A 16,058-nucleotide genomic window follows, 5' to 3' on the forward strand; every position below is an offset into this window, starting at 1 on the left:
TGATCCAGTGTGTAAAAGTAGATGACACAATTTTCTTGTTTATATTCATTGTGTGATGACATTGTTTAATGGGTTTATTGTATTGTATATGTTGAATGTTTAGTGGGTGGGGAGGAGGGAGAAAAAAAGGGAGAAAATGACACTGTGTATATTCAAGAGTGTGTATTTTGATTAATATGGTTCATAGTGTGAAAAATAAATTAAAAAAAATGGCTATGTGCTTAGTTCCCTGCACTTTTGTGTACGACACCAAGGCCTTTACTTTGCCTACAGAGTCTGAGAAGATTTGGCATGTTTTTGACTATTCCATCAAACGTATACATGTACACTCTGGAAAGCACACTGACTATTTTGCATCGGAACCTAGTTTGGAAATTCGAGTGCCCAGGTACACAGAAGGTGAATCCAACAGGATCTGATGCAGTTTTTTTTTTTCACTAAAATTGCTGCAGCAGCGTCCAGACTGATTTGTTTTTTTTTTAAATACAAACATGGGCTTTATGGAGTGAAAGAAAATCTTTAGACACTGTTGATTGTCATTAATATCAAACATTCTAGAGGAACTCAACAAGACAAGCAGTGTCCATAGGAACTAAGAAAATATAAACCATGTTTTGGGCCTGAACCCTTTAATGGATTACTGTTGCCACAATAAAAGTACACATTCTTTCCTGAAAACACAAACATTGCAGCCAAGTTGAACTGACGTGGCACGAGAAATGTTGCATACTCTGCACTCCGCAGCAAGGGCATCACATTTAAGTTCGGATCGTTAAACTACAACTGGTATCATAACCAAGGATCGTACTGGAAGAATGAGTGGGTTAAACTGAAGTGAGGATAGGCAAGATTAGGGAGTGATTGTTAGTACTATTGGGAAATACTAAACGAACACACAAACAAATACGAGAACCTATGGGGAAGGACAGAGGGAAGTGGAGGTAGAAAGCAAAAGTCAGAAACAAGAAAAATAAAAGTGGGTGACAGAAAAATTAAATGCAAGAGACTAAAAGGGTTACGTTGTTTCTCTCACTGGCCATCAGTGGTGGGCGGAGTGCTGGGGTAATCAGCATTGGGCCCTACTAGTGTTCACAAAATGCATAAATGATTTATTTGCAGGAGTGAAAATGCAATGAATTTGATTTTGCTGATGACACTAAATTGTAAAAAGGAAATTGTGCACAGGACACGGAGTCTGCAGAAGATATAGACAGGTAAACGTGACTGGGCAAGGGACTGGCAGATGGAGTAGAATGTTGGTAAAGGTGGTCATCCACTTTAAATAAAAAAGTAGTAAAATGGATTCGGATTTAAATGGTGAAAGATTGCAGCACGCTGCCATGCAGAAAGATTTGGGAGTGCTTGTGCATGAATCACAAAAGTTGTTTGGCAGATGCAACAGGTAATCAACAGGGCAAATGGGATGTTGACCTTTATTGCCAGAAGGATTGAATTTCAAAGCATGGAAAATCTACAGTGTACTGGTGAGGCCGTACCTTGAGTACTGTTTACAATTCTGGTCTTCTGACTTGAGAAAGAATATACTGGGCCTAGAGGCATTGCAAAGGAGATTCACCAGGTTCATTCCAGAGATGAGGGGATTAGCACATGAGGAGTGATTAAGTCACCTGGGCTATACTCAGTGGAGTTAGAAGAATGAGAGGGGATCTTACAGAAATCTATAAAAATATGAAAGGAATAGGTAAAATAGAAACAAGGAGATTCTTTTCTGCTGGTTAGGTGAAATTAAAGGTAGGGGACAAAGCCTCATGATTCGATGAAGTAGATTTAACAATGAGATGAGGGGTAACCTTCTCCCAGAAGTGAATTTGGGGAATTCTTTACTCAAGGAACCATTAAAGGATGCCTCATTAAATAGATTTAAACACAGATAGATAGATTTTTGCATTGTAAGGGAATAAAGGGTTATGGGAAAAGGCAACTAAGTGAAACTGAGCGCACAGCCAGATCAAAGATATTTTTGTTGGAATAGCAGAGCAGGCTTGATGGGCCAAATGGCCTCCTTCTACTTCTTATGTATTTTTCCCTTGTGTAAGTTGGAAGAGGTAAGTCATTCTTTCATAATTCTGTGCCCCCAAGTTTCAATTTGATGTACATTTTAAAAATGTATCCTTTTAAAGCCAAAAGAAATCAAAAAGGAAAAAAATGGTTCACTCAGACTAAGAGAACTTAAAGGTAATATTAGATCAAAGAAAGCCTTATATGAGTGCCAAAAAGAAAATTAAGCCTGAAGATTCAGAAGATTTTGAAGTTCAGCTAAGAAGCAGCATAATATTGATATGGAAGATAAAGTAGAACATGAGAACAACCTAGTGGGAATCAAAAACAGACTGCAAAAACTTTATCAAAATATAAAAAGTTAACATTGATAATTTACAGACAGATAAATTATACTGGGCAATGAGAAAATGGTGATGAAATTAAACAAATATTTTGCATTTGACTTCAGTAAAGACAGAAATAGTAGAGAACTAACTACCACTGGTCTCAAGTGAGCAAGGAACTCAAAGTAATTGGCATTCGCACCACACTTGCTTCCTTGGGATAGGGGGAACTAACATAAATGTTTACCAGATTGATTCCTGGGATGCAGGTGCTTGACCTGAGGAGAGAGGAGGAGAACGAGAACCAAAGTCTTAGAACACGGAGTCAGCCATTCAGGACAGTGCAGAAGAAATGTCTTCCCTGAGAGTAGCCATCCTCAATGAGGGCTACATATGGGGCCCCAGCACATTTAATGGGGAGCACGGAGTGAAATCATAAAATATTTTCATGTAGTCTCAAGAAGTACAGAAAGCAGCAAATAAACATAATTGTTTCACAGGGTGTCAATGTTAAAACCTTGTGTTTTTGATTCTTAGTTAATTCTGTGCCTGTCTCTTTAAGAGTATTGTTTATAGTGTTACCTTAGTGACTATGACATAATATGTTGTAATATCCACCGGGGCTAAGTGCTTGCTCTTTTTCTACAAGATGTGAAGGAAGCATGAGCACGAGAAAGTTTTCTTTAAATTTTTTTTTTTGTATCTCTATATATCTGTGTTTTATAGCAAACTTTAGCTCTTGCTTTTGGTTATGACAACTTTTAAGTAATTAGAATCTAAAGGACTATCTTTATACAGTCTTTCTTTGGCTTGGCTTCGCGGACGAAGATTTATGGAGGGGGGTAAAAAGTCCACGTCAGCTGCAGGCTCGTTTGTGGCTGACAAGTCCGATGCGGGACAGGCAGACACGATTGCAGCGGTTGCAAGGGAAAATTGGTTGGTTGGGGTTGGGTGCTGGGTTTTTCCTCCTTTGCCTTTTGTCAGTGAGGTGGGCTCTGCGGTCTTCTTCAAAGGAGGTTGCTGCCCGCCAAACTGTGAGGCGCCAAGATGCACGGTTTAAGGCGTTATCAGCCCACTGGCGGTGGTCAATGTGGCAGGCACCAAGAGATTTCTTTAGGCAGTCCTTGTACCTTTTCTTTGGTGCACCTCTGTCACGGTGGCCGGTGGAGAGCTCGCCATATAACACGATCTTGGGAAGGCGATGGTCCTCCATTCTGGAGATGTGACCCATCCAGCGTAGTAAATGCTTTGTTATTCACCGTTATGAAAGTCTTGTGGGAAAGTTACACAAAATGTTTATCTGTTCTATCAATGAATTAAAGCTACATAAAGTAACTGCACAGAGCTTGATTTATTAAAGAGATCTAAATTTGGGACATCATAGCTCACGCTTTGGAAGATGATACTTTGAAATTATGATATTAGAATAAGGAAAGTGTCATCTACACTGGGAAGTGGGGTCCATAATCCTTGAGCAAATCCTAAGGGGACCATAGCCAAAAAAAAAGGTTGAGAATGGCTGACTCAGCGAGCAAGCAAATGAGTATTAATCGTAGAGTATATTCAAGATGGAGATTTTGGACATTAAAGGGTACACACAGGGCAAGTGGTTGGAAAGTAATGCTAAGTAAAATTACACCATGATCTCATTGAAAGCGGAGAAGGCACAAGGGGCCAAATAGGTTCCTCCTACCATTTCTTATGCTCTTTTTCCTAATATAGCCTGAAGTTCTTTTCATTACAAAGCTAGCATTTAAGTATGTCTTGAATTTCTATATATGTCTGTATTTTTACATAGAAAAGAGATGATTCCAACACCTACAACAATGTAGATACTGTTAGGTCTGCTTTGTTCATGAATGAGTGAGACAAACACCAGGCTGAGTCGAAATCAGGGTTCTTTGTTCTTTATTACCGGATTGTAACACTTGCGACTAACCATGTTAGTCGGAGAATGCATTCTGCCGTTATCAGCAAAATGGTGATTTTTTATACCCTTGGATATGTGCTTAGAACATCATCATATCATTACTTGTCCAATGACTAAAACTGTTGCTATCCTTTCCCTGCTAGCTTCCTGCCTCTCAATCCATCAATGTCTCTCTTATCTTGTAAGTACAAGGATGCATTCACATCTTGTTACAGCCCTGTACATTCCCATCTCATGATGTTTTACCTAACAGGAGTACAAGGACACCTCCCCTTCTTGTTACAGCCCTGTACAGGGTAACTCCCTACACATTCCCATCTCATGATGTTTTACCTTACAATACATATACAAAATTTAATAGCTATAGTTAATCTTGGCTCATAAACAGCTTGTGGAACGATAGAGAATTCCAAAATTGTAAAGGGCAACAGTCAAAGAAATTGGGGTATTCCAATCCACTCCAACAATCCACAATGTACATAAACTATTTAACCTGGACTTAGTCATTTAACAAACTAACATCAATTGATCCCAACATCCAGCAATGGGGTAAAGGAAGAGGGAGTCTTAATCAAAGCAGATACAGTTTTGAAATACAGCATGGTCGAATTTCTGCAATAACCAGTAGCAATTTGGTGGTTAATAGCTCGCAGAAATTCCATCTAAATCTTATGTGGCTTCACTTACTGAGATATAAAATCTGCTCAAGCATGTCTATCTACCATAGCTGAAATACCTTGTCCACAACATAACTACAAAAAAAAATTATAGGATTAACTTACAAACCAAAAATATTTCAACAAAATTAGTTTCAAACTTATTGCAACTTTCTGTATGCAATGCACATAATTGAGTAGCTGATACACCCATTCCCAAAATCTATTTTTTTTTCCTTTAAAGCAATAAATTCTTTGTAAAATTGGTCTCCATTAATTCCAGCAGAGGTCACTGATTTGTAATTTAAAAAAATCAATCCAGAATAATACTTGCACTTGTCTACAACATCATCCAATTGACTCTTGACTCCGAAGTCAGAGATTGCCCTACATTTCGACTTCATGGTGCCCTGGATCATCTTCATAACTATTCCCTGCATTTCCTCCATGGTGTTGAAATTTTTCACATTATTCTAATGTACAATAATCTGAGAGCAGCTTGGCCAGAAGTGGTCTTAGCATGGCATCTGATGATGTTTTACTGGGTAAGCCATGTGCAGAGCCTATTTACATTTATTGAAACTAATGGCCAATTGATATCTTTAACAACAGACTTACCTTCAGATCACAATCCCTCTTTAAGTCACTTTACTTTCCCAGCACTGCCCAAAAATACTTGTTAAGTTGTCTTTTTTTCTTAAGTGTTGTTAAACTGTCTTGACAACCACTACTGGTTTTACATAGGGACTCCCCAAGCTTAGTTCTCTATTCTTTGTACACCCATGACTGTACGGCCAAGTTCAGCTCCAACCCAACCTTCAAATTTGCAGACCACACTGCTATTCTCAGCCAAATAACTTGAAATGATATCAAAATACGGGAGAATGATTGCCCTCTGCTCGCAGCAACTCCACTCCATTTGTTTTAGGGCAGTACGGTTGTCATAGTGGTTAGTGCAATGCTTTTACAGTGCCAGTGACTGGGATGGGGGTTCAAATCCTGCACTGTCTGTAAGGAGTTTGTAGGTTCTCCCCGTGTCTGCATGAGTTTTCTCCGGAAGCTCCGGTTTCCTCCCACCATTCAAAACGTATCGGGGGTGTAGGTCAATTGGGTGGCACAGAGTTGTGGGCTTAAATGGTCTGTTACTGTGCTGTATGTCTCAATTTTTAAAAAATTGGGAAACCGATTGGGTGGCGCCAGGACAACAACCTAGCTCTCAACATCACTAAGACCGAGGAACTTACTGTTGATTTTTGGAAGGACCACGTTTCTGTCTTCGTGGATGGGAAGGAAGTGTAGAGAGTCAGAACCTTCAAGTCCCTATTTCAGAAGGCCCCTCCTGGAGTCAACATTTCGAAGAAGGTTCTCCAGTGCCTCCACTTTCTTAGGTGATTTGGCATATTTCAGATGCTCCATCAAATCTCTGCAGTGCCCGTGAATGCAGGTTGATGAAGATAATCTCTAGAGACAGATAATATAATAGACTCCACCTTCCCTTCCATTGCAGACATTTATGTGAGGCGCTGCCTTAAGAAGGCAGCCAACATCATAAAGGACCCCCATCACCCTGGTCACCACCTCTTCTCACTGCTACTTTCTGGTAGAAGATACAAAAACCTGAAAACTAGTAACTCAAGATTCAAGAACAGTTTCCAATAACTATCAGGCTCTTGAACCTCCCCTTGGTACAGTAATCATGGACTATATTCACTAATGTGAATCATTTTTTTTGCACAAGGATGTTTTTAATTATTGTCTCTTTTAATTTATTTAATTTAGTTTCTATTATAATTTTCCTTTATAAGGAGCTGTGTGACCACACAAGGAAGAATTTTTTTGGCAAATGTACACAGAATAATGTGTATGACAATAAACTCGTAATCAATAGTTCTGTCGTTTCTTCCCTCCTCAGTTGAAACAATTAGCACGAGAAACCATATTTGTTGACTGTGTAGCATAATGATTCCCAAAGTGAGCACTGCTGATCACCCTGTGGGTGGTGGAAAGATCCAAGAGAGTGAGGAGAGTAAAGGGGGAGTTCCGAACCTTCAGTCTTGTTATTATTCAGTTTGCCTCAAAGTTTAATGAAGAAGTCAGTGCAGTGATTTTCTGGCCGGACTCAGGGTGGCCATAGTGAGAAAAATAAACGGTGACAAGGTGTTCTCACAAGAGCTGGTCTTGGTGGCTGCCATGTTGTACTGGTGTCACTACCCCCATGCTCAGCGCCGCCACTGACCCCCATGCTCAGCGCTGCCACTGATTCCACCCCCCACCCCGCTCAGTGACACCACTGACCCCCCCCACCCCTTCAGTGCCATTGTAGGGAAGGAGGTCCTCGGTATGTGGCCTGGAGGCCAAGGGGGTGGCAGAAAAAGTTTGGGAACCATTGGTTTAGCACAAGAACACGGGACATAAAGTTGATCTCTAACTTTATTTTACATCACTTGGTTTTGGCACTTTTCTTTCTGTTAACTTTTATCATAATTTGGTCAAATGGTGAAATATTAAAGTTAACAAGAAACAGAGGTTCTCACAACAAACAAAAAACTGAGGTCATAATTCATCCTGACATTCATGAGGGAAGGCCCTAGAATGGTTGAAGGGGAGAGAGTAGATCGAACATTGATGGAACCCAAACCCCTCTAACTTACTAATTAATCAAAATCAAATCAATCAGTTAAACCATTCATTCACCAAATGCAATGTAAACATTAGCATTTCTTTCTTTGGCTTGGCTTCGCAGACAAAGATTTATGGAGGGGTAAATATCCACGTCAGCTGCAGGCTCATTTGTGGCTGACAAGTCCAATGCGGGACAGGCAGACACAGTTGCAGCGGTTGCAAGGGAAAATTGGTGGGTTGGGGTTAGGTGTTGGGTTTTTCCTCCTTTTTCTTTTGTCAGTGAGGTGGGCTCTGCGGTCTTCTTCAAAGGAGGTTGCTGCCCGCCGAACTGTGAGGCGCCAAGATGCACGGTTTGAGGCGATATCAGCCCACTGGCAGTGGTCAATGGGGCAGGCATCAAGAGATTTCTTTAGGCAGTCCTTGTACCTCTTCTTTGGTGCACCTCTGTCATGGTGGCCAGTGGAGAGCTCGCCATAGAACACGATCTTGGGAAGGTGATGGTCCTCCATTCTGGAGATGTGACCTACCCAGCGCAGTTGGATCTTCAGCAGCGTGGATTCAATGCTGTCGGCCTCTGCCATCTCGAGTACTTCGACGTTAGGGATGAAGTTGCTCCAATGAAGGTTGAGGATGGAGCGGAGACAACGCTGGTGGAAGCATTCTAGGAGCCGTAGGTGATGCCGGTAGAGGACCCATGATTCGGAGCCGAACAGGAGTGTGGGTATGACAACGGCTCTGTATACGCTAATCTTTGTGAGGTTTTTCAGTTGGTTGTTTTTCCAGACTCTTTTGTGTAGTCTTCCAAAGGCGCTATTTGCCTTGGCGAGTCTGTTGTCTATCCTTGCATCCGATGAAATGGTGCATTAAAAAGCATCAAAAATTCAATCTACTGGAAAAATAGTTCTCCTTTTAACATCACACATATTGTGCAAAAATAAACCATTTTATTATCACAATAAAATATTACTTCTCCAAAGTAGTAAAATGCTTAAAATATATATCAAGAATTGATGGACGTACCTTGGCGTAATCAGGTTGTTTTCCATTTATTTTGATCTAAAAGGACAAACAATGATTAGTGATAATAAAACATGAAAATCTGCAGATGCGATTGTAGTAGAAACATAGAAAACCTGGATGAACTCAGCAGCTCTTGCAGTATCCAAAGAAGATAAAGATATAAAGCCAAAATTTTGGGCTGAGCCCTTCCTCAGGGTAAGCAGTTTATTTAATGAACCAATTTTACCAAATTTGATCATTTTGTCCTTCCTCACAAAAGTATCTGTTTTTTCAAAATATCATGATGGGTTTGTTTCCCCAATTATAAAAACTGAGAACAGCCCATTTATTTTGAATGAATTCCTATAGATATTCTAATAGGAAGCTTAAACCACAGCTTGAAGAAGGGCTCAGGCCCGAAACATTGGTTATATATCTTTACCTCCTACGGACGCTGCAAGACCTGCTATTTTCAGCATTTTTGACTTTTGACCAAGGTGATAACATTAATGAGTTTTGCATGAGTGCAGGGAGCAGCATCAATGAAGCAGAGAAAGAGATGGCGAGCGGCCCCAGTGTAGGTCTGGAACAAGAACTGTTACATGTCACCAAGAAAAGACAGGGAAACTGGGCCCTCTCACTTCTATACATTGGCTGTCTCACCCTTCCCTCTCACTTCTGTATCCTGGCTATTTTCCCTCTTGGTGCTAACGTAGGACCTCGACCTGAAACATCAATCATCCCTCTGCCTCCACAAATGCTGCCTTAACCACTGCATTCCTGCAGTAGTTTTAGTTCGCTCCAGGCTCTCACATTTTTTTTTCACCTTTCTTTCCTTTGGCTTCACTGTTGCTAACCAAGGTTTCAGCTCAGTTCTGCTCTGCCTTGCGTGGTTGGAACCCTCCTGCATTCTCTCTTCCTTTAGAATCATTGCCATTTTTGGTTGCCTAGTCCTCATCTTTCCTTATTTGTGGAGTGCTTCGGATGATCACAATGTAAATTTGCAGTGAGCAAATATGTTATCATACTGTATTAAAATTTCATTTAACCTGAATCTGCTTTAAAGAACAAAATAAAGTTCCTGCATAAACCAGCAAACCAAATTCCATCAACAGCAATAAAATATAAATAGAATTCCCAGAATATAAATTCTGAACTGCATTGATTTTGCTTGCATAAAATGTTCTTCGGAGCCACCACTGCTTCACACCATCACCATCAATCAGGACCAAGCTGCTTTTCACAGCTGGTGCCAATATCCAGACTGCCAGGACAGGTGGTTTACCTCTTCAGGGTTGAATTATTTTCTTCAACCTTCCCCCCACCCCCCGCCAAAGACAATCCAGCTGATGATTATTAAATGAGAATTCTTAGCATTTACTTAATTGGGACTGAAGTTAAGATGTGATGATAAGAAACTGCAGAGCCATCATGACAAGGTTGAAACACATAAATTGTGGGTGCATATGTCCGGGCAGGTGAAAATAAATTTCAAATTAAGATATATAAGCACAACTTATTCAAGTACGACCAACTTATCATAAATATTGGACAGTGTTTATGTTGAACTAAGTCCATATGAAATAAATTTAGGAATCCCTAACCCAGCCCCCAGCACACACTCACAGCTAATCAAGTGGCAGCATGCTCATTTGAAATTGCTTTAACAAATAGGTTTGTTGTTCTTGAGATTTATTCTGCATTTGGCCTTATCATGCCTGGCCTTAGAGAATGGAAATACTATGGAACAAAAGTGAAGAAATTGTGCTTATATATCTTAATTTGAAATTTATTTTCACCTGCCCGGACATATGCAATCTGATGAAACAATGTTTCTCCAGACTCCTGTGCACACAGTTACACACATAATATATTTCTCACACAGCACATAATAATCACATATAATATAAATAAATACATATATGCACACTGGAATAATTTATTCAGTTTAATTTACAAGAGACCTAAGGTTACAGGATACCATTCATCAATTTCACAGCCTGTGGGAAGAAGCTATTTCCCAGTCTGGCCGTCCTGATTTTGAATCTCCTAAACCTCCTTCTTAATGGGAGTAGGTCATAGATACCATGTGATGGATGGTAGGGATCCTCAGTAATTCTTTAAGCCCCATGTACACAATGCTGCTACATCTTCCTGACTAATGAGATGGATAGGTTGTCTATTATATGCACTCTAAGGAACTTTGTTCACTCCACTGTCTCCACGACAGAACCATTGATTTGTAGTGGAGCGAGGTCAACTTACATCCTCCTGAAATCTACGATCATCTCCTTTTGTCCACATTGAGATTTGCGTTGTTGTTCTTGCACCATTTGCCTTGCCTCCCAAACTCCTCTCTATAAGCCAACTCAACATAGTTGCCGATGAGGCCAACTACTGTTGTATCATCCACACATTTGATGATTCTGTTTGAACTGAATCTGGCAATGTAACCATGAGTCAGCAGCGTGGACAGTAGTGGGCTGAGCCCACAGCCTCAATGGGACTTGAGATTTTGATACATGGACTGTGTATTTTTGGTATGGAAGTCCGTCATCCAATTGCAGAGAGAGATGTGGAGCCCCAGCGAGGATAGTTTATCCACCAGCCGCTGAGGTACAATCATGTTGAATGCTGAGATGAAGTCAATGAACAACAGACTGGTTTATGAGGGCATCATTCTCTAGGTGGGTCAGGGCCGACTGGAGCGTCAAGGGGGTAGCATCATCTGTGGACCAGTTTGGATGGCATGCTAATTGGAGCAGGTCCAATATTGCTGGAAGGTGTGATTTAATGTGTCCCATTAAGAACCGCTCAAAGCATTTCATGATGGTTGAGGTCAGGGGTGCAGGTCACTGGGGTGCAGTCGTCATTTAATCTGGCTGCTGTCACTATCTTGGGTACAGGGGTGATGGTGGCTGCCTCGAATTCTGCAGGGACTGTGGACTGCTGGAGGGCATTGTTAAAGATGTCTGTGAGGATCTTTGTCTGCGGGATCGCACAGACCTCAGCACTCGACCATTGTCTGGTCCTGCTGCTTTGTGAGGGTCCACCCTGGATAGGATCCTCCTCACCTCAGCCGCGACTATGCAGGGTTCCTGCTTTTCAGGGAATGGGGAAAGAACTTTCTTTCGTGTCACATTGCTTTTCTCATTGAACCGCGTATTCAACCTGTTAGGAAGGGAGGCATCATAGAGGCAGACCCACAGGGTTGACATAATCAGTTATGGTTTGAATTCCCTGCCACGTGCACCTCATGTTGCTGGCATCGCATAGCTGTCTGTGGATCCTGAGTGTATACCCCTGCTTTGTCTTCCAGATTACATAGGAGAGTTTAGCTTTTGCTGGTCTTAATGTCCTCTAGTCACCCCACCTGAAGCAGCGCTCTGAGCAATGTATGAACCTCTGCATGGTTTCTGATTTGTCCTGACTCTGTAGCGTTTGATCATTGTCCATATCTTTAATTCACTGAGTGAGCATATTCATCAATGTTGAACTGGTGATGGGAAGTGGCTGTCTCCCTAAATCCGTTCCAGTCCACAGGTTCGAAGCAGTTCTGCGGCAATACTGAGGCACCTCACATTTCATTTTCTCATCCCTAAGCAGTTAAATCATTACTTTTCGGAACAGTCATCAAATATAGCCATTTTGCACACAGCAAACTTTCAATAAGAGCAAAATAAACATATATGATCGATGATGATGTTGGTTAAAGGATAAATATGTCCAGAACATTGAGGAAATTGCTTCAATCCTTTTTCAATGGCTTCCATAAAATGATTTACATCCATGAATTTAGGTTTAACCAACCATTGAAGTACAGAATCTTTATCAGTAACTTCAGCACTAAGCTGGAGCACCTGCCTTGATTGTAGACTGAAGCACAGAAGGTGGACTTGACTGGATGACGTAACATCCTTGTCTGGATGACGTAACACCCTTGACTGGATGACGTAACACCCTTGACTGGATGACGTAACACCCTTGACTGGATGACGTAACACCCTTGACTGGATGACGTAACACCCTTGGCTGGATGACGTAACACCCTTGGCTGCATGACGTAACATCCTTGGCTGGATGACGTAACATCCTTGGCTGGATGACGTAACATCCTTGGCTGGATGACGTAACATCCTTGGCTGGTTGATGTAAAATCCTTGACTGGATGATGTAAAATCCTTGACTGGATGATGTAAAATCCTTGACTGAATGATGTAAAATCCTTGACTGAATGATGTAACATTTATTTTGGGTTTTTTTCCCATATTTACTCCCTGAAATAAAACATACTTCTGAATGAAAAAAAACTAAAATAATTTCAAACAGTTGAAAGCAAAGTAAAAATGGTAAAACAGCTTGAATTAATTTAAAGAAAATGTTTGTCATTAAACTAGCTTCTTATTTACATGTGAAAACACAACTCTGAAAAAATTGCTCTAACACATTGCCTTCGTAAGTATACTCAGAATTAACTTGCAGCTTTGAACATGCAATTAAAGTGGCGCTCATATCATCAAACTAATTATTCTAAAATGTTGTGTCGTTCTTTTAGAGATCTGACCTGGATTTTATGGCATGAAAGCATTCATACAATATGTAACCCTGGCCGCACAATATATCTTTGACATTCTCTGTGTGCTGGAAACCTCGCAAATATGTATGAGAAATCTCACACTTGGGGCAACTTACCATAGAAACAATGAGTTATAGAATCATGAAAGCACAGGAGGTCCGTTGCCCCACTGCATCCAAGTAAGTACTTGACACAGCCAAATAACCAGTCATTCCTTTTCAAATTGCTTTCCCCTTCTTCATCAATCCAACTTCTCATTGAAACCTCTGATTGACTCTATTTCCACCACCCCGATCAGAGGGGAACTCTTAATTGTAACCAATCTTTGCAGGAAAAGCTTTTCTTCACATTGGCCCTGAATCTCTAGCCCACCACTTCGAATATGTGCTCTGTTCCTTGAAGCATAAGCAAATAAGATCATCAATCTCTCATAATGATCTCATAGATTTTTATCAAATCTTCCATCAGCCTTTGCTTCAAAGAAAACCACCGCAGATTTTCTCATCTACCTTTTTATCTGTATATACCCTATTTCTAGACTAGTGTTTAGTAAAAGTTCAACATACCTTCATTGCTTTATCATCCATTTATGTTTTGCATCCTTGTACACTTTATGAACCCTTTCTCTTCATATTCTACCACTTGCAAAGATGTAGACACATTAACAGTCAAGTCCTTCTCTTCCTGCCTGGTTTAGAACCTTCATTTAGTTTCTCCTTATTCTTTCTACTAAAAATTTTGATCTGAATTGAATTATTGTCACATGTGCCAACATAAGAGTGAAAAGCTTCAATCTGAACGACAACTGTTCATGACCTCTGTTTTCTGTCCTAAGGCATAATCCAAACTGCCACTGCTCCTCTTAGTCCACAGGTTTCAATTCTGCCTGCAGGCATTTTACAATGAAATTAGCCAAGTAGCTTCTGAAAATCTACGTAACTGGCATCTGCTGCTTTCCCTTCATTAATCAACTGTAACTTCTTCAATAAGTTCAATTGAATAATCAATGATAAATTACCTTCAGCAAATCGAAGGTGCTGTCCTTTATTATCTCAAACATGTCCAAGTGCCTTTAATGTTTCCCTACTTATAACTACTCATCACCAAGTTTAAGGCGTCTTGTCTAATAGCTCTTTCTCCATTTGAACACAGGTGTTACATATGCCATTTTCCAGTACTCTTGGTATTTTATATGCATCTTTGGGAAGATTATAGCAAACATCCTGTAATCGCTGCCAACAGCCCAGAATAGATTTCACCCCACAGTTATTTTTCAATGCAGATTACCAATTTTCATTCTCTCTCCTATTTTCACTTTCTTTCTTCTTCTTCTTTGGCTTGGCTTCACGGACGAAGATTTATGGAGGGGTAATGTCCACGTCAGCTGCAGGCTCGTTGGTGGCTGACAAGTTCGATGCGGGACAGGCAGACACGGTTGCAGCGGTTGCAAGGGAAAATTGGTGGGTTGGGGTTGGGTGTTGGGTTTTTCCTCCTTTGTCTTTTGTCAGTGAGGTGGGCTCTGCGATCTTCTTCAAAGGAGTTTGCTGCCCGCCGAACTGTGAGGCGCCAAGATGCACGGTTTGAGGCGATATCAGCCCACTGGTGGTGGTCAATGTGGCAGGCACCAAGAGATTTCTTTAGGCAGTCCTTGTACCTCTTCTTTGGTGAACCTCTGTCACGGTGGCCAGTGGAGAGCTCACCATAGAACACGATCTTGGGAAGGCGATGGTCCTCCATTCTGGAGACGTGACCTACCCAGCACAGTTGGATCTTCAGCAGCGTGGATTCGATACTGTCGGCCTCTGCCATGTCGAGTACTTCGATGTTGGAGATGAAGTCGCTCCAATGAATGTTGAGGATGGAGCGGAGACAACGCAGGTGGAAGCGTTCTAGGAGCTGTAGGTGATGCCGGTAGAGGACCCATGATTCGGAGCCGAACAGGAGTGTGGGTATGACAACGGCTCTGTATACGCTTATCTTTGTGAGGTTTTTCAGTTGGTTGTTTTTCCAGACTCTTTTGTGTAGTCTTCCAAAGGCGCTATTTGCCTTGGCGAGTCTGTTGTCTATCTCGTTGTCGATCCTTGCATCTGATGAAATGGTGCAGCCGAGATAGGTAAACTGGTTGACCGTTTTGAGTTTTGTGTGCCCGATGGAGATGTGGGGGGGCTGGTAGTCATGGTGGGGAGCTGGCTGATGGAGGACCTCAGTTTTCTTCAGGCTGACTTCCAGGCCAAACATTTTGGCAGTTTCCGCAAAACAGGACGTCATGCGCTGAAGAGCTGGCTCTGAATGGGCAACTAAAGCGGCATCGTCTGCAAAGAGTAGTTCACGGACAAGTTACTCTTGTGTCTTGGTGTGAGCTTGCAGGCGCCTCAGATTGAAGAGACTGCCATCCGTGCGGTACCGGATGTAAACAGCGTCTTCATTGTTGAGGTCTTTCATGGCTTTTTTCAGCATCATGCTGAAGAAGATTGAAAAGAGGGTTGGTGCGAGAACGCAGCCTTGCTTCATGCCATTGTTAATGGAGAAGGGTTCAGAGAGCTCATTGCTGTATCTGACCCGACCTTGTTGGTTTTCGTGCAGTTGGATAACCATGTTGAGGAACTTTGGGGGGCATCCGAGGCGCTCTAGTATTTGCCAAAGCCCTTTCCTGCTCACGGTGATGTTGTGGGCACATCCTCTTGCTTGGTAAAGATCAATGCAAAATACATTTTAAAAAATATTTTAAAAAATTTTCTCCATACATGTAGTCGTCAAAAATTGATATAATAGTGCAAATTACAAAGGGGAAAAAAAAACTAAACTATATATATGATGGGATATAATTCCACCCCCCCCCCAAGCTCCCCCACCCTCAAAATAGTTCATATGAAAATATAATATATTTAGATAAAGTGAAAGAAAAGAAAGAAACTTTCAGGATTGCACAG

General features: G+C 41.3%; 1 protein-coding gene across 9 annotated transcripts in view; it reads right to left on the reverse strand.

Annotated features, from left to right (window-relative positions):
• pdss2 (prenyl (decaprenyl) diphosphate synthase, subunit 2) overlaps positions 1–16,058 on the reverse strand; it is a 243,407-nt gene that overhangs the window by 12,137 nt on the left and 215,212 nt on the right. For 8 of the 9 annotated variants that reach the window (XM_069887508.1, XM_069887514.1, XM_069887512.1 and 5 more), the window contains one exon: positions 8,574–8,609. The exons of the other annotated variant lie outside the window; for it this stretch is intronic. In XM_069887508.1, the coding sequence (XP_069743609.1) occupies positions 8,574–8,609 (36 nt within the window). The remainder of the gene's footprint in view (positions 1–8,573; positions 8,610–16,058) is intronic. 9 annotated transcript variants of the gene reach the window in all.

This window comes from Narcine bancroftii, chromosome 6 (genome assembly GCF_036971445.1).
Source record: "Narcine bancroftii isolate sNarBan1 chromosome 6, sNarBan1.hap1, whole genome shotgun sequence".
NCBI lineage: Eukaryota > Metazoa > Chordata > Chondrichthyes > Torpediniformes > Narcinidae > Narcine > Narcine bancroftii.